At 32.1% G+C, this 18,340-nt stretch overlaps 1 protein-coding gene across 2 annotated transcripts in view; it reads left to right on the top strand.

Moving 5' to 3' along the window:
• Positions 1 to 18,340, top strand: part of LOC126884457 (NFX1-type zinc finger-containing protein 1-like) — a 297,539-nt gene that overhangs the window by 222,559 nt on the left and 56,640 nt on the right. For both annotated transcript variants that reach the window (XM_050650391.1, XM_050650392.1), the window contains exon 15: positions 15,137 to 15,398. In XM_050650391.1, the coding sequence (XP_050506348.1) occupies positions 15,137 to 15,398 (262 nt within the window). The remainder of the gene's footprint in view (positions 1 to 15,136; positions 15,399 to 18,340) is intronic.

Consider the following 18,340-nt stretch of genomic DNA (forward strand, 5'->3'; position numbering starts at 1 on the left):
ATGCACCTGATGGTTATCCCAGGCAGTGTTACATCAAGTTTTTGTATATCTAAATTATGGTCTTGCGTCAGACAATATTGCTCAAAGTTATGAATCAAGTTATTTTCTTTAATTTTTAATGGTTATCTTGTTTTCTACCCAATTTACTATTCGCGATATATTTGCCTTGATGTATTGGCGGTATTTCTTTTTATCACCCATAATTTTATATTCAAATTACATTAAAAGCGTAAAATATTACAAAAATACAAAATATTTTTCAAAAACACCAGTTACCTAAAAATTAAAATAATGTAAAATCCCACCACTACAACTGGTAATGTTAATATGGAGAAATGTCACTTTTGGCACTTTTGAGATTTGAGATTATTCACCTTTATTTCAACAAATTACAACTATTCATCGAGTATTTGGAAATATTCTGCAGCTTCTGGGGCAATCGGGTTTATTACTTCTTTTTCGGGAATTAGGATTATTACTTCGCTTTCGGGAATCGTGATTATTACTTCTTTTTCGGGAATTTAGCTTGGACAATCGGCAATAAAACGTACGGTTTCTTCGTGATTGGTGTACATACCAATAATATTTCCAATATTATTCCAACTATTTCTGTTTGCGGTTCGATATACGGCCAAAGTAAAGGAATGGATACTTACTACCGTCTTCCTTACTCTGGGGATGTAGCTAGTTCAAAGTAACGGGAGTCATATTTAAATCTTTATTATAAATTATAAATTTACTAATACGTACAAATGTTTCCGTGGTTCAGTTAGTTGGAATATCTGTATTGAATTAGTTCACCAATATTTTTATTCCTTTTAATCTTGAACAAGCGCTAAATTATATTTTTATCGAGAGTAATTTTTTGATGTTTTAAAGTGAAGTTATTTTTTTAGAATTGTCCGAATTGTTTTTTAAATAATATTAACATAGTATTATTTTTCTCATAGGCATCTTTCAGTGCGTCACAGTTTTTCGATTTCTTTCTAACGCATTTGTATGTGACAGAAAAAAAGGCACATCCGTGTGTGTGTGTGTTCACAAAGTGGGGATGGCATTGGCACGTCCGTTATTACAGAAATTTATAACATTTATTCTAGTTGTCGATAGATGGAGCTATAATCGAAAAAATTATTTACGAATTATATACCTATATCTACGAATATAATCTGTACAATTTATAAGACTATACAAATCAAAGAAAATACCGTTTTATAAATGCAATAAACATAATTAATTTGTTTTTATGCCAAATTGCAAATAAAATATGACAACTGTCAGATTTAACTAAAATGTCATGTTAGAATAATTGTTATTGTCCTTTTCATGATCATCTTTCAGTGCGTAACAAATGATAGGAAAAAGGGTAAGTCCGTGATAATACACATTTATGACATTTATTCTAACATGACATTTTAGTTAAATCTGACAGTTGTCACATTTTATTTTCAATTTGGAATAAAAACCAATAAAATGTGTTTCTTGCATTTATAAAATGGTATTTTTTTTTATTTGTATAGTCCTATAAATTATACAGATTATATTTGTAATATTATTACCTAATTAAAAAAAAATATTTTTTTATTATGGCGCCATCTATCGACAACTAGAATAACTAGAATAAATGTTATAAAAATGTCACCGACGAAATGTAATCAACGACGTGCCTTTTTTTCTGTCACATACAATTTAATACGTTAGAAAGAAATCGAAAAACTGTGACGCACTGAAAGATGATCATGAGAAATACTGTATAAATGTATATTATCACGGACTTAGGACTTACCTTTTTTTCTATAATTTGTGACGCACTGAAAAATGCCCATGAAAAGGACCATAGCAGGTAAAGATGCGTGTTTTAATAACGTGGCGATAATTTATAATGAGTAACGAGTAATGTAACAGAAAACTAAATGAAAATGAATAATGTGTTGGAGGTATTCCAATGCGTAGTTACCATTTTATTTTAAATGAAACACCCTGTATTTTATCGTACGCTGTGTGCAAGTACTTGGAGGGGATACGAGAAACGATCGTGCGTGAGTAGCGGAGAAATTTTGCAACTTTCTTAACATATTTTTAAATAATTCATATTGTCAAATTGACGTATAATTCTGTCATTGAAGAAAATGGGATTTCGCAAATGCTGTGTTATAAATTGTAAAAATTATATGTTGCTCCACAATATTGATATGATATGCAATTATTAAAGTGAATTTAATTAATTGTGTTTTGCTTATAGTACTGCATTTTAATAATTAATTTTATTTACTACATACCTACAATGTGTACGTTTTAATAACATTACCTCAGTCTTACTTTTTCTTCTTATTCTTTTTTGGGCTATGGCCTTGACAATTATCGAGTAACCAGCACTAATATAATTGGCCAATATAATTAAAAGTGCTAAAAATGTTGCTAAACTATGAAACCAGGTGTCGCTCTTCCGAACTTGCACGGTCCCAATAGAAAATTTACTTAGCTTCCAGTCTCTATTACGGTTTGCTATACCTATCTCCCTTATTTTTTAAATAATATTAAAGATTTTCTAATTTATACACTTTAACAATTAGAATCAGGTATGTCGTGATTATGTACAACACATCACCAACACCGGCAACATACTTAGAGAAGATAATGCTGTCATTAATAAAATTTACATTGTTATCATGTATTCACACAGAGTGTTGTATTATTTTAGTTAAATTGGGCCTACATGTGACATTGAATAATATTTTTATATTAAACTGTGTACCCTATTAGTCCAAGAGCTGGGAGCAAATTTTGCTCGTGATAAGTAATATGGACAAACTATACGGGGATATTTAGAATTAGTTGTGTACATATGACTTTCCTCTACGAGCGGAAACCAGATTGGGGGACGAGGGTAGTTAAGGGGTCAAAGTCGCGCTTTTTTTTTAAATTTTTTTTTGTGACGCTCGTGTATTGAGGTAATAAGTAGATCATGACGTAAATAAGCAAAATCTCCAGGGGCGGAAAGCTGCGCGGGGACAAAGGGGTGGCGAGCAGGGGTGAATATAAAAATTATAAGGGGTTTTTATGAGGTTCTTGATCGAGATAGTGCACAAAAATTTGGGGGAATAACTGGATCGTGACGTAACTAAGTAAAATCTCCAGGGGTGGAAACTAGAGTGGAGGACAAGGATAGTGATAAGGGGTCAAAGTCGCGGTTTTTATTTTTTTTTGTGACACTCGTGATTGAGATCGTGCACCAAAATTTGGGAATAAGTAGATCATGACGTAACTCAGCAAAATCTCTAGTGGCGAAAAGCTGCGTGGGGGACAAAGGGGTGGCGAGCAGGGGTGAATATAAAAAAAAAGAATGTGTGTGTACTTTGTACGCACGTAAGAAGTTATACTTCTATTACATATTATGTGATTTTAACGAAATTGATATAATGTACTTTAAACAGTTTATTTATATTTCATTTAAATATTAAACGAATTTTAATACTTACTACTTTCCAAAAAATTTTATTAAGACAATACCAAAAATTTTAAAAATAAAAGAATAAAACGCACACAAACACATTGAAAAATGCAACAAATAAAAAATGATTTCTGAACGATAATAATTGTTGGCAACAATTTTAAATACGCATTTTCTGAAAAAAATTATATAACAAATATACTTACAATCATAATATGCATAAAAATTCACTCATCCAATTACACATTATTTGTCATGTGGAAAAATAGGGCAACTGAACGTTTTACTGTTTGACAGTTGTTCTGAATTTACCTAATCAAATTATGTAGTTTGATTTTTGTGGAAGAAAATATTAAAATATGACAAAGCAGTAAGAAAACAATATATTAGATGAAGATTGGTAGAACTTTTGTTGGTAATCAAATTAAGTATGTAAATCAAAGCATTACATACCTAGGTACTAGATAAATAAATCTACGCCAAAAAATCATAATTTAAAAATAAAAATCGGACCTAATTTCGGATTTCTCTCTAAAATCCCCATTCTTGAGAAAATAAATTTATTCCAACCTAATCCAAATGTATAATTATAATATGATTATAATAAAAACTACTTACCAAATTAGAATGAGTTTTCCTTGTCCAAAAGTCCAAAAATATATATGAATACTATTTAAAAAGGCAGTAGGTATTACTATTAACTAACTTTTGTTTGTTGTTTCTTTTCCCACAAATTTCAAAACGCAACAACCATAAATAATCAAACCACACATAGAGAAATAAAAACAACATTCTTTTTATTTCTCTATGAAACCACAGCTCCGCCACAGCCGCCATATTGAATAATTTTTGACATGTCATTTGAACATCCAATCAGAACAAAGTTATAATGCGCATGCGCCCGGATCGTAGGTTTTAACATATAAAAATTCACCCTCATATCGCGCGTAAAGAAGTATAACTTCAAAAATATAACGTAATTTTTGTGACGTCCTTGTTCGAGATAGTGAACCAAAATTTAGGATTAAGTAGATCATGACGTATCTAAGCAAAATCTCTAGTGAATCAAAATTTGGGAATAAGTAGATCATGGTGTAACTAAGAAAAATCTCCAGGGAGGAACGCTGGGCGGGGGACAAAGGGGTGGTGAGCAGGAGTGAATATAAAAATTATAAGGACGAACGTCAAAACCCCTTTAAAATTTTTATATTCATCCCTTTGTTACTTGATGACCTACTCATTCCCAAATTTTGGTGCACTATCTCGATCATGAGCGTCAGAAAAAAAAAATAATAAAACTGCGACTTTGACTCCTTCTTCTTCCTCCACTCTGGTTTCCGCCCATAGGGGAAAGTCATGTACACAACTGATTCAACATATCCCCATAAAGTTTGTCCGTATTACTTATTACGAGCAAAATCCGCTTCTATCTCTCCGTATACAGGGTGTTTCATTAAGAATTGTCCATATCGTAACTGGAGAAACCCTAGCACAAAATACCGAAGATTTAACCCAAAACACTTAAATAGAATATTCTTCCTTACCAAGATACAGAGTGCTTTATTACAAATGTTCTAAAATGATTTTAGACCATTGTTAAAGCACCTTTTAATATTTTTGTTCAAACTTGACAAACAGTTTACACATGTTTGGATACTTTAACTAGTGTTACAAGATAGTTTCCCGCTGTTACCGGAGGCGTGCTGTAGAGATTTATATTTCCTTTTCGCCCCTTTTTCCCCCTTACAATCTACGCCACTGTCGTAATAATCAATTCAGCATGTTTTTTATTCTTCGTTTCTTTTTACGTAAATATCATCCTTTTGTCTCAATGCGATAGAGTAAGTAGTTTTCAAGTTATTTGCGTTTTAATGTAATGGATTCAATAAGATTGTGTATTTTAAACACATAATCAGAGAACAACAACCACAGAGAAACGACACGCCTTTGATCTTTCGTGGCTAAGCCGCCAACGACACTTAAAGCAACCAGAGCGACCAGAGAACCAATAGTCAGTGGGCATATCACACAATATAAATTCGTAAATAAAATTAAGCATTTATGTTGACTTTCAATAAATATAAAATATTGCACCGAGAAAAAAGTTACGTATGCGTACAGGGCCGGCTTTTGTTGGCATTCTTTATAATAATGGAATTATTTTTGATTTACAAAAGGTTGCAAATATATCGCACAATGCAAAGTAATGGTGAAAATCATATTGATTAGAACAATAAATGAAAATACCTTTTTGTTTATCCTGATTTTGTCATTGAAAGACCAATAATAAAATATACCTATTTATTACGGTAGGTGTGACATTCACTGATTGTTTTTGGCTTGGGCTGATACAAGATATAATTTGTTCGTCGAGGTATTTTCTAATAAATTATATTTTTTAATATACAGGGTGAGTTTTTATTGCGGGATCGGTCGATAATTTCATTATGGTATAGAATATCGAAAAAAATTATTTAGAAAAAATGTAGGCAATGATATTCTCCACGCTTGGAAAATATGTCCATTTCTACAGGGTGATCAATAACAGCGTAGTATATCAAACATATAATTTTTTAAATGGGACACTCTATATATTTTTTCATATTTATATTCCCCTCATAATTCTTGTTCATATAATATAGGGTTTTGTATTACTATACAGAGTATTTAACAAGTTATGACCATTTTTATTTCGAAATCCCTATGAGATTAACAGCCTGTATATAAAGAAGTAATTCATAGACTATAATTTGTTTTATGTAGTAAGATAAACAATATACTGTAGTTTTTAAATTAAGTCCAATTGAAATCATTGACGAATGTTTGTATATAGGGTAAACTACAAAACCAAATTACAGTTTTCTCTATTTTTTTAAATGTATCACCCTATATTTTATTTTTCAAAAATATTGTATTTATTATACTCTTTCATTTTTATATAGCATTCCCTATATCTAAACTTATTACTTTCGAAGATATTTTTAGTTTTCTTCAACTTTCGGGAATACATTCAATTTTTCTAGTAGAAATAAGTTGGTATTGAATGATAATTAAACAAAATTATTTTTATTCAATAAATAACTAACACAAAATATAAACCATAGCAATATGCAATGAATGTATCAATAAATGTGATATTAAGGAATTATCATATTTCAATAATATACAAGAATCATATAATTCCTACAAAAAAATATAGGTATCTTGTGTATAATAAAATTACAAGATAATTTTTATTTCATAAACAACTCACACAAAACATAAATTAAAACAATATACAACTAATTTAATAGTTTTTAGATTATTATATCAACAGCATTCTAAGCCAAGAAGTTTTTAGTAACACATTCCTAATTGCAGATTGTGACCCGCAGTTATTAATAATATAATTTTCATATTTAATTTCATTAATAAGCATCAAGAAATCCCTACTTTGTTAACAATCAAACTAGGTGATCTATAAATGTTTAAGGTGATATTGTTAGAGATTATGTGATTGGTACACATTTTTTGACGGTTGAGGTTTTTATACGACGGTGCTCCAGTTCTTCCAAAATTGATTTTTTTCAAGTGGGGCTATATAAAAAACCTTGTATACCAGAAGCATCCAACAACGCTTGATGATATGAAAAATAGAATAAAAGAAGCTTTTAATAATATTGACTTAAAAAAATGTTAGAAATGTGGCTCAGTCATTTGAATATCGGTTACAAAATTGCATAGACGTTGAAAGTGGTCATTTTCAACATTTACTTTAGACTTATATCCTTAGCATCACGTTAATTAGTACATTCATTAAATTTTGATATGGTTTATTATTTTTTTGTTAGTTATTTATTGAATGAAAATATTTGTTATATTATTACATAATACTTATTTGTTAAGTTATTTATATTTATAAGAATTTAATGTATTCCCGGCAAATGAAGAAAACTAAAAATATCTCAGGAACTAATAAGTTTAGGTATACGAGATGCTATATAAAAATGAAAGGGTATCATAAATACAATATTAAAAAAAATAAAATATAGGGTGATCTATTAACAAAAAATTGAGAAAATCGTAATTTTGTTTTTTAGTTTAACAGGGCTTATAAAAATGAATGTTCTACTAAAAAATTCTTGGCTTAGAATGCTGTTGATATACCAATCTAAAAACTGTTACATCAGTTGTATATTGTTTTGATTTATGTTTCATGTAAGTTATTTATTGAATAAAAATAATCTTGTTATATTATTATATACAATACAAAGTTTTTTTGTAGGAATTTTACGATTCTTGTATATTAGGGAAATATGATAATTTCTTAATATCACATTTATTGGTATATTCACTGCATATTGCTGTGGTTTATATTTTGTGTTAGTTATTTATCTAATAAAAATAATTTCATTTCAATTATCTCTCAATACTAACTTATTTCGACTAGAAAAATTGAATGTATTCCCGAAATTTGAAGAAAACTAAAAATATCTCGGAAAGTAATCAGTTTAGATATAGGGAATGCTATATAAAAATGAAAGAGTATATTAAATACAATAATGTTGAATAATAAAATATAGGGTGATCCATTTAAAAAAACAGAGAAAATCGTAATTTGGTTTTGTAGTTCACCCTGTATACAAATATTCGTCAATGATGTGAATTGGACTTAATTTAAAAACTACAGTATATTGTTTATCTTATTACATAAAACAAATTATTATCTACGAATTACATCTTTATATACAGGGTGTTAATCTCATAGTGATTTCGAAATAAAAATGGTCATAACTTGTTAAATACTCTGTATAGTAATGCAAAACCATATATTATATGAACAAGAATTATAAGGGGAATATAAATATGAAAAAATATATAGGGTGTCCCATTTAAAAAATTATATGTTTGATATACCACGCAGTTACTGATCACCCTGTAGAAATGGACATATTTTCCAAGCGTGGAGAATATCATTGCCTACATTTTTTTTAAATAACTTTTCTCGATATTTTATACCATAATGGAGTTATCGACCGATCCCGCACTAAAAACTCACCCTGTAGGTTATCGAAAAATAACAGCCATTGTAATGGCTACGGAAATGTCACAAACTCTGAAAATTCCAATTCTCTTTGGGTGACAAATGTTCGTGATCGATAACAAGAAACTTTATGTTGAAATCGAATGTCAATATTGTTCTTGTCTTGGAAAGTTGGAGAAACTCAGAAAAAAACTTAAAAACAACGCAATGTTTAAATTGAAAAAAAAATAACGCATGAAATCAGAATGAATTAGAATTTCTTACCAATATTTTTTATAAATAAAGACATAACGCCAGTCGATATTATCAGTTATATGTATACATATTCTAATAATTTACTCTGCGTTTTCCCAAATTTTCTAGGTGTCTAAAAATATATTTAACACTTCCAGTAAGAGTAGCTGAAGATAAAAGGTTAAACTTGAATTGATCAAAATTTATCTGCTCTCAACAATGGTCCAAGACAGATTAACAAACCCGGCTTTAATACTTAAGTATAGAAAAGCAAGTAAAAATAGATACCACCCAAGTAATAAAAACTTGAGCAAAATTAAAAGCTAGAAAAATTAACTTTGATATGTGTTATAAAATTGATCTTGTTTGAATACTGAAACCACGTTTTTTTTTTAATATAGTTTAATTAGTTTTAATTTTACTGTAACTATAAACTATATAATCTTCTCACCAAAGTTGTTCTGAAGCTATTTCCTTGTGGCATTTTTATGATTAATTATTTATATGGGAAATAAGCCACAATTAAAATGAAAAAAATAATTTTATTAACGTTTCAACGCCCAAATCGGGTGCCGTTGTCAAAATACAAAATACTACTAATGGAAACAAAAATGTTGTTGCTTAGTAAAAAAAAATTCTTCTAATAATTTATTTAATTTGACTCATTTATATCGGCAATTCAGATACATATGATACATTTTAAAGTAGAAGACTTTAAAATGATATTGCCAATATTTATGAGTTGCGTTCCTGGGACGACTTTACTGAAAGATAGTTCATTCGATTACATGAAATCAACCCCAACTCAAGAATATCCGTCACAAAAAAAATAAATCATAGCATGTGATCTGTCTTTAAAAAGACAACCACATGCAACGGTGACATTAAAATTCTAGTGTTAGAGATCTCATAGTAAATCACGAGGGAAAACCAGGAAAAACCTCGTGATACTATCCCGACATCGTAAGTATTTGGTCTTACATTTAAATTACTCTCAAAATTAATACCAAATTCTGACTTTGCTATAATTTTGTTTAAATTATAAATAATATTAATAATATATGGATATATAAGTAATACTAAAATATAAAATATGTACTAACTCGACTATTGACTTATTAATTGTGGTATTTTCTTTCTATTGACTTCCTCTTTCAGTATGGGTATCCACATCCTACTGCATTCCACCGAGGAATTTGCGACACAATTGGTTTCGTTTAGCATAATTAGAGCCGCTTCTTTGATTTTTCTCTTTTTACTATCTGTTTCTTTCAGGACTATACTTGAATCTCTCCACTGAACTCTATGTTCATTATCCCATGCGTGTTGACATATTTGAGATCTATCAAACTCTCTATTTTTAATATAAGATTGATGTTCACTTATTCTAACGTTTAATGGTCTTGATGTTTCACCTATATAAAACTGTTCGCATTCACAAGGTATTTTATAAATACAATTCTTTGTCCTTTCTTGTTCATTGTTAGGTTTAGTCTTAGATAGAATATATCTCAATGTGTTGTTTGTTTTGAATGTTGTTGAAATGTTGAATTTATTTCCTATTGTTTTAAGTTTCTCGGATAGTCCTTTTATGTATGGTATTGATATTTTCCTCGTATTATTTCTTGTGAATGTTGTAGGATCCCGTTCTATGTTGTTCTGTTCCATTCGATCCAATCTTGACAATTCCTTATTTATAAACGATAAAGGATAATCATTTTTTAATAAAACAGATGTTAAGAATTGTTTTTCTTTTAAAAATGAATTTTCGTTAGAACAAGTAATTTTGGCTCTATCATATAAGGATTTTATGATTCCCTTTTTAACGCTGATGTTGTGATTTGATTTGTAATTGAGATATCTGTTGGTATGTGTTGGTTTTCTATACACTTGAGTCTCATATCCAGTATCCTTCTTTGAGACTAAAACATCGAGGAAAGGCAGGGTGTTATTATATTCCTTTTCCATTGTAAATTTTATTGTCTCTTCTTGATCGTTTATAATATTCAGGAATGTATCCAACAATTCTGATCTATGAGGCCATATTGAAAACACATATTGAAACTAATATCATTTCTAAACAAAATTTAAAACCCACTGTATGGTGGAGATATGTAGATGATACCACAAAGAAAATACCACAATTAATAAGTCAATAGTCGAGTTAGTACATATTTTATATTTTAGTATTACTTATATATCCATATATTATTGATATTATTTATAATTTAAACAAAATTATAGCAAAGTCAGAATTTGGTATTAATTTTGAGAGTAATTTAAATGTAAGACCAAATACTTACGATGTCGGGATAGTATCACGAGGTTTTTCCTGGTTTTCCCTCGTGATTTACTATGAGATCTCTAACACTAGAATTTTAATGTCACCGTTGCATGTGGTTGTCTTTTTAAAGACAGATCACATGCTATGATTTATTTTTTTTTGTGACGGATATTCTTGAGTTGGGGTTGATTTCATGTAATCGAATGAACTATCTTTCAGTAAAATCGTCCCAGGAACGCAACTCATAAATATTGGCAATATCATTTTAAAGTCTTCTACTTTAAAATGTATCATATGTATCTGAATTGCCGATATAAATGAGTCAAATTAAATAAATTATTAGAAGAATTTTTTTTACTAAGCAACAACATTTTTGTTTCCATTAGTAGTATTTTGTATTTTGACAACGGCACCCGATTTGGGCGTCGAAACGTTAATAAAATTATTTTTTTCATTTTAATTGTGGCTTATTTCCCATATAAATAATTTCTCACCAAAGGGGGCGCAAAGATGAGTATTGCACCCCGGCGCCGTGTGTGCTTAAGACGGCCCTGCTTGGAAACCTATCAAAAGTACATTTTTCCTTTAAAGGCGAATATCGGAGCAAACGAATAAAAACCCAAGAAGTACTGTAAGAGTATATTTCTATAAATATAAATATGCAACAATCTAAAAAATAATCAAAAAAGTATTATACGAATCGTTACAATTACACCGATTTGTAACATTACATACACTACATACATTCAGTATCATTGTAAATCCAAGATGTCCACCTCTATAAAATGGCGGATTACATATTTTTTCACAACTACTTCAACATGGGTATCAAATGAAAGGGCTTGATTATTAATAAAGAGTTCATTATAGAAAATCCAAAATGGCCGCCAAAAAATGGTGGGTTACATATTTAATTTCACAACTACCTCAATATGGATATCAAATGAAGGGGCTTGACTAGTAGAAATGAGTTCATTATAGAAAATCCAAAATAGCGGAAAATTTATTATCAATAATATTTAATCAAGTCAAATTAAGGCTATTAGATACCTAATAACTAATATGTAAAAATTACAAAGCAATAACAATTACCTGTTATTATTCTTCGGAAATCTAAATAAACTTATTCCTCTTCCTGTCGCAGAGGAACATCCGTGAACCACACACGAGTAACCAGACATTTTAACTATTATAATTATTATATAAATGCTCAAACAAACTTATTAAGTCGAGTATTTACCATACACGCCTACGGACTATCGTAAAACAACCAGAGGGACAGAATTAACTGGAATTAGCATGTGTTGGGAACACTTAAAGCAACCAGGTTCGCGCATGTGTCTTCAAAAACGGTACACGTTTTAAGTACGGTCGTGTCTTTTATCTGTGGTTGTTGTTCTCTGACATAATCTTATTGAATGTGGTTTAAAATACATACTCATATGGAATCCATTATCTTTAAACGCAAATAACTTGAAAACTATGTACTTACTTTATCGTAATGAGACAAAAGGATGATATTTATGTAAAAAGTAACAATAAATTGTGAGGGGGAAAAAGGGGCGAAATGAAGTATATATCTCTACAGCACGCCTCTGGTAACAGCGGAAAACTATCTTTTAAGAGTAGTTAAAGTATCCTAACATATAATATAGGGTGTCCCAAAAGTAGCGGAACGGTCGAATATTTCACGAAATAAAACATCGTATCGAAAAACTGAAAAAATACGTGTTCAATAATTTTCAAAAATCTATCGAGTGTCAGCAAACACGACCCCCACTCCACCCCATGGAGGTGGGGTGGGGGTAACTTTAAAATCTTAAATGGAAACCCCCAGCTTTTATTGCAGATTTGGATTGGTTACATAAAAGTAAGCAACTTTTATTGAAGATATTTTTTCGAATTGTGGATAGATGGCGCTATAATCGAAAAAAACGATTTATCGTGATAACATAGGTAAATTATAGAAACGGTCTAATATCTTGAGAAATGCACTTCGAAATGAAAAACCAAAAAAAAAGTATTTAAAATTTTTCAAAAACCTATCGAACGACACCAAACACGACCTCCCAGTCTCTGCCCTGGAGGTAAGGTGGGGGGTAACTCTAAAATTTTAAATAGGAACCGGCATTTTTAATTGCAGTTTGGATTCCACATGAAAGAATAAGAAACATTTATTCGAAACATTTTTTAGAATTGTTGATAGATGCCGCTAATAAATCGTATTTTTCCGATTATAGCGCCATCTATCAACAATTCTAAAAAATGTTTCGAACAAATGTTACTTATTTTTTATGGGGAATTCAAATCTGCAATAAAGATGGGGATACCCATTTTATATTTTAAAGTTACCCCCCACCCCACCTCCAGGGGATAGGGTCGAGGACCATGTTTGGTGTTATTCGATAGTTTTTTGAAAAATATTTAAGTAACATGTATTTTTTGGTTTTTCATTTGGAAGTGTATTTCTCGAGATATTAGACCGTTTCTATAATTTACCAATGGTATCACGACAAATAGTTTTTTCCGATTATAGCGCTATCTGTTCACAATTCGAAAAAATATCTCGAATAAAAGTTGCTTACTTTTACGTAAGGAATGCAAATCTGCAATAAAAACTGGGGATTTTCATTTAAGATCTTAAAGTTACCCCCTACCCCACCTCCAGGGAGTGGAGTGGGGGTTCGCGTTTGCTGCCATTCAATAGATTTTTGAAAATTATTGAAAACGTATTTTTCAGTTTTTCGATCTGATGTTTATTTCGCGAAATATTCGACTGTTCCACTACTTTTGGGACACTCTGTATATAAACTGTGTGTCAAGTTTGAACAAAAAACATTAAAATGTGCTTTAACAATGGGCTAAAGTCATTTTAGAATATTTGTAATAAAACACTTTGTATCCCGGTAACGAGGAATCAATATGGTTAAATCTTCGTATTTTGTGCTAAGGTTTCTCCAGTTACTACATGGATAATTCTTAATGAAACACCCTGTATATGCGTCTATATATGCTGTATTCTGGAAGACATTTAAATTATATTTCATTCCATATAAGTGTTTTCTATAACTTAACCCAACGGTTATTAAGTAAATTTAACACCACTTTTTGTTTGAATCCTTGAATCACAATTAATATAAACAATTAAATCCAATGGCTACTTCGACGAAAACGAAAGTTTTGTACAAAAATATGTAAAAATAGGTATTACAATATGGGTATTGAGAACATTTACAGTAGGAAAAATAAAAGAATACCCATGAACGAACATATAAAACACGCTGTATTTTCCTGTCACCGTGTCACACAAAAAATTGGCCAGCGCAAGTACATGTAATAATTATTATTACATGTACTTGCTCTGGGCAATTTTCTTTGTGACAAAGTGACAGGAAAATAAAGCGTATTTTATATGTTCGTTCATGAGTATTCTTTCATTTTTCCGACTGTACATGGAATTAAAGATATTTTAAATGTCTTTCAAAACGTATTACGTTGTGAAATAAAAAGAGATGAGTCTAGTAAAGTTGGAAAAAAACCTACAACATTATATTAATAGTTTCCCACCTTTAGACATATAGGGCTTTTCATCGATTGTCATTTGTTTCGAGCTTCTGTCATATCTTGTATAATCTGTGTATAATATTAATATACATGGATTATACGACATATTATGACAGAAGCTCGAAACAAATGACTGTGAATGAAAAGCCCTATTGGAGGAGTATGTCAACTAAAACTGTCACGAGCATTTTATAAAATTATTCTGTCACGGTGCTAGTTGTCAAACTCCAAAGTTCCGAAACTATCAATATAATGTAAATTTATAGGTTTTTATTGACAATTTCTCACATTTACTAGTTTCATGTCTTTTTATTTCCCCCCTTTAGACATATCGGAGGAGTTTGACAACTGCCACTGTACCATAGTTTAACTCCGATACTTCTAAAGGTGAGAAACTATCAATATAATGTAAATTTACAGGTTTATATTGATAATTTTCCACCTCTAATCTCTTTTTATATCATACCCTATTATGTTTCCGTCTTTTGCGTTATTTTGCCGGTTATTTGCGCACTCATCACTGTATACATATACCTACATAACATACATATTTACATACATGAATATTGATTCTTTCCAGATGATCCGAAGATATTGCTAGCTCAATGTTCAGAGCCCTGTAACTTTACACTTCAGTGTAAACACACTTGTAGTGGTATATGTAGGCAATGTTTTCAAGGACGATTTCATCAAAAATGTGCTAAAAAATGTGGAGTCCCATTGGTTTGTAATCACGAATGTACTATACCCTGCGGAGGAACTTGCCAACCGTGCCAAAAACCGTGTAGTTACCGGTGTACACATGGTATATGTAAAAAACGATGTGGAGAACCATGTACAAAGTAAGGAAATAAGAATTATAAAATATGTATTCTATTATGTATTTATGTATTTATAAGGTGTCATGCATTTATCTTCTTCTTTATGTGCCGTCTTCTACCGAAGGTTGGCGACCATCAAACGATAGGTTTCTCTGTTTTGTGCCGCATGTATTATGTTCGCAGCTTCTGGTATTTGAAACCATTCTCTCAAGTTTCTCAGCCAGGATTTCTTCTTTCTGCCCAAACCTCTTCTACCTTCAATCTTGCCTTCCACGATAAGCTGTAGCCGACTGTACTTATCATTACGGAACACATGGCCCAGGTATGACGCTTTCCTCCTTTTAACAGTTGTTAACAATTCCACCTCTTTACCCATTCGTCTCAATACCTCTGTGTTGGTCACTCTGTCTGTCCAAGGTATTCTCAGTATGCGTCGATACAGCCACATTTCTAGAGCCGCTAACTTCTTTATAGTTACTGCTGTTAACGTCCACCCTTCTACTCCGTAAAGTAGCATAGAGAGTACGTAGCATTTCGTGGCGCGCCATCGGAGGTTAACGCTTAGGTTGCGGCTGATATTTTCATTTGTTTTATCCAGTCGCATATTTTCCACGCAAGGCCTGGTACCTACCGTTGCGTGGCCGGTCTCGACCGTGGAAACTCGACGACGCCGGTTGCTAATCGGGTCGCATGGCATATCATCTTTAAATATCCTACTCGTCATGATGGTTTTACTAGGGATATATAATGTGGTAGTCATCCCGTGGCTTTCCACATCCTTAAGCGCTGGTTTTTTCGAAAGCGGTGCTGACAACCTCCGATCGTAACACTGCGATGAATGACATCATAAAAAACTGTACCGTGCAAAATAATAGCGTTGGTTTCCAAGGATGCGTCAGAAGCCACCGCTTGCTGAGCTTGCACATTCCATTGCCCCAGTGAAGAACCTTGAATTTTTCACCGTAATCTGACGTAATTCATCGCAGTGCTACGATCGCTGTTTGTCGGTGCCGCTTTCGAGGAAACCCAGGCTTTATGCCGTTGACTACTTAATAGTTCCTCCGCCTTCGGAGCCGATTTCTCAACTCCAGGACAAAAGAGTGTCCTACCACTTACCAACTCATCCGCCCGAAGCCGTTGGCCCGAAGAATCACTTGGTATTGAGGAATTTAGGAGTGTATGAATGGAGAGCAGCGCAAGTTGCGCGGTTTGCACCCCCAGCGCAAAATGGACCTCTTCCACTCAGACACGGTCAAGAGGACTCATCCGACACTCGGGGTGTGGCTGAGATAGGTTCTAGGTAAATAGATGGGTATAGGACGAGACGGAATGTTGGGTAGGGACAGCGGTCAGCTGCTCCTGCAGTCGCCTTTTACGACCAGTAGGAGATACTGTGGGTGTATTCTTTTTAGTGGCCGCATGCATTTATAAGAACTCAAAATTTTGTTAAAATGCATTTAATAGTCACAGAGTTATTGATGTTTGTAAACATTGCTATTTTTCAATTGGAAAACGCCTTTATACGGGCCCGTTTTATTTATTTTTAAGTACATTTTCATGTTTATTAGGAAATCAGAATTTCAGTTCTCCCCAAAATGGTGTATTTAATAATCTCAGGAAATAAGCATTTCCCAATGTCGTTATCGTATTCTTGTTTCTCTTGATCTAGCATATTATAGATCCACAGAGAAACATAACAATTGGTACCAGTGAGGTATTAAGTGAAAGAAATTATTTTTGAGAATTTTTATTTCAAAACAAAAAGCGTGACTAAAATGGAGGAAATTCAAGATATGATTACCGCAATGGAAAAATCAAAAATAGAAAACTCAAAAGTGAGTAAGGAAGATATGAAAAGAGAAATCGAAGAGATAAAAGAAAGCATGATTAAATATATTGAAGTAAACAGCGGCCTAATAGAGGAAAGGCACGATGAGATAACGAGATCCTTGAGAATATTTGCCTAGAATTGAAATAATCCGGAAATTGAGAAATAAAAGTAAACCAGGAGTGATTTATCCCCTACGGTATAATTAAGCCTCCTACATTTGACAGCAAGGCCCTTGGCCATTGTATAGAATTCAATTCGAAGCCGCTACACAAAATAGTAGATAGGAAAATGAACAGAAGGCAATAGGTCTCATATTAGCTTCTTCTTTTTCATGTGCCGTGCTCGATTATCGAGCGTTGGCTTTGGCTATCAAATTGGCTATAGTAATTTTGTTAACGGCAGCTCGGAAAAGGGATGCAGAGGATCTGTTAAATCATTGTCTCAAGTTTTTAAGCCATGACGTTCTTCTTCGACCTGGCTTTCTTCTTCCGTCTACCTTGCCTTGTATTATTAAATGGAGTATATTATATCTCTCTGGGTGTCGCATAACATGGCCAAAATATTCAATTGCACTCATTCACGAATATTAGCACTTCGAGGTAAAGCTGTCGAAATCCTCCAAAACATCCCAGAGGACGCATAAAAGAACTATGAGACCATATTATAAGCTCTAGAACTAAGATGTGGAAGCCAATATTTGAAGCAAGTATTCAAGAATGAACTAAAAGTGCATATCCAAGGCTCCAACGAATATGTGCAGGAATACAGAGCGGAAGTAGCAAATGATACGACTCGCTTTTCCGAAACCCTGGATAAATTTCTACACCAATTGACCATCCAATGTTTCCTTGATGGCCAGCATGCACTACGATACGACTACGAAGTGAACGCTACCAAATATTAAAGGACGCTATGGTTGCAGTATGATGAAGCAATGAAGCCAAGTGTTGGCCACCCAGTTCGAAAAATATCGTGGCTCAATAGCTGATTCCGTAAAACAAAACGTGAAAGGCTCCCAAAATGTTACAATTGTGGATTCTTAGACCACCTTCAACGTGATTGCAGACAAATCACAAGATCAAGAAGACAGAAAATCGAACGACAAACGATCTCTACAACACCAAGGGAAATC

The sequence above is a fragment of the Diabrotica virgifera genome, chromosome 5 (assembly GCF_917563875.1).
Source record: "Diabrotica virgifera virgifera chromosome 5, PGI_DIABVI_V3a".
NCBI lineage: Eukaryota > Metazoa > Arthropoda > Insecta > Coleoptera > Chrysomelidae > Diabrotica > Diabrotica virgifera.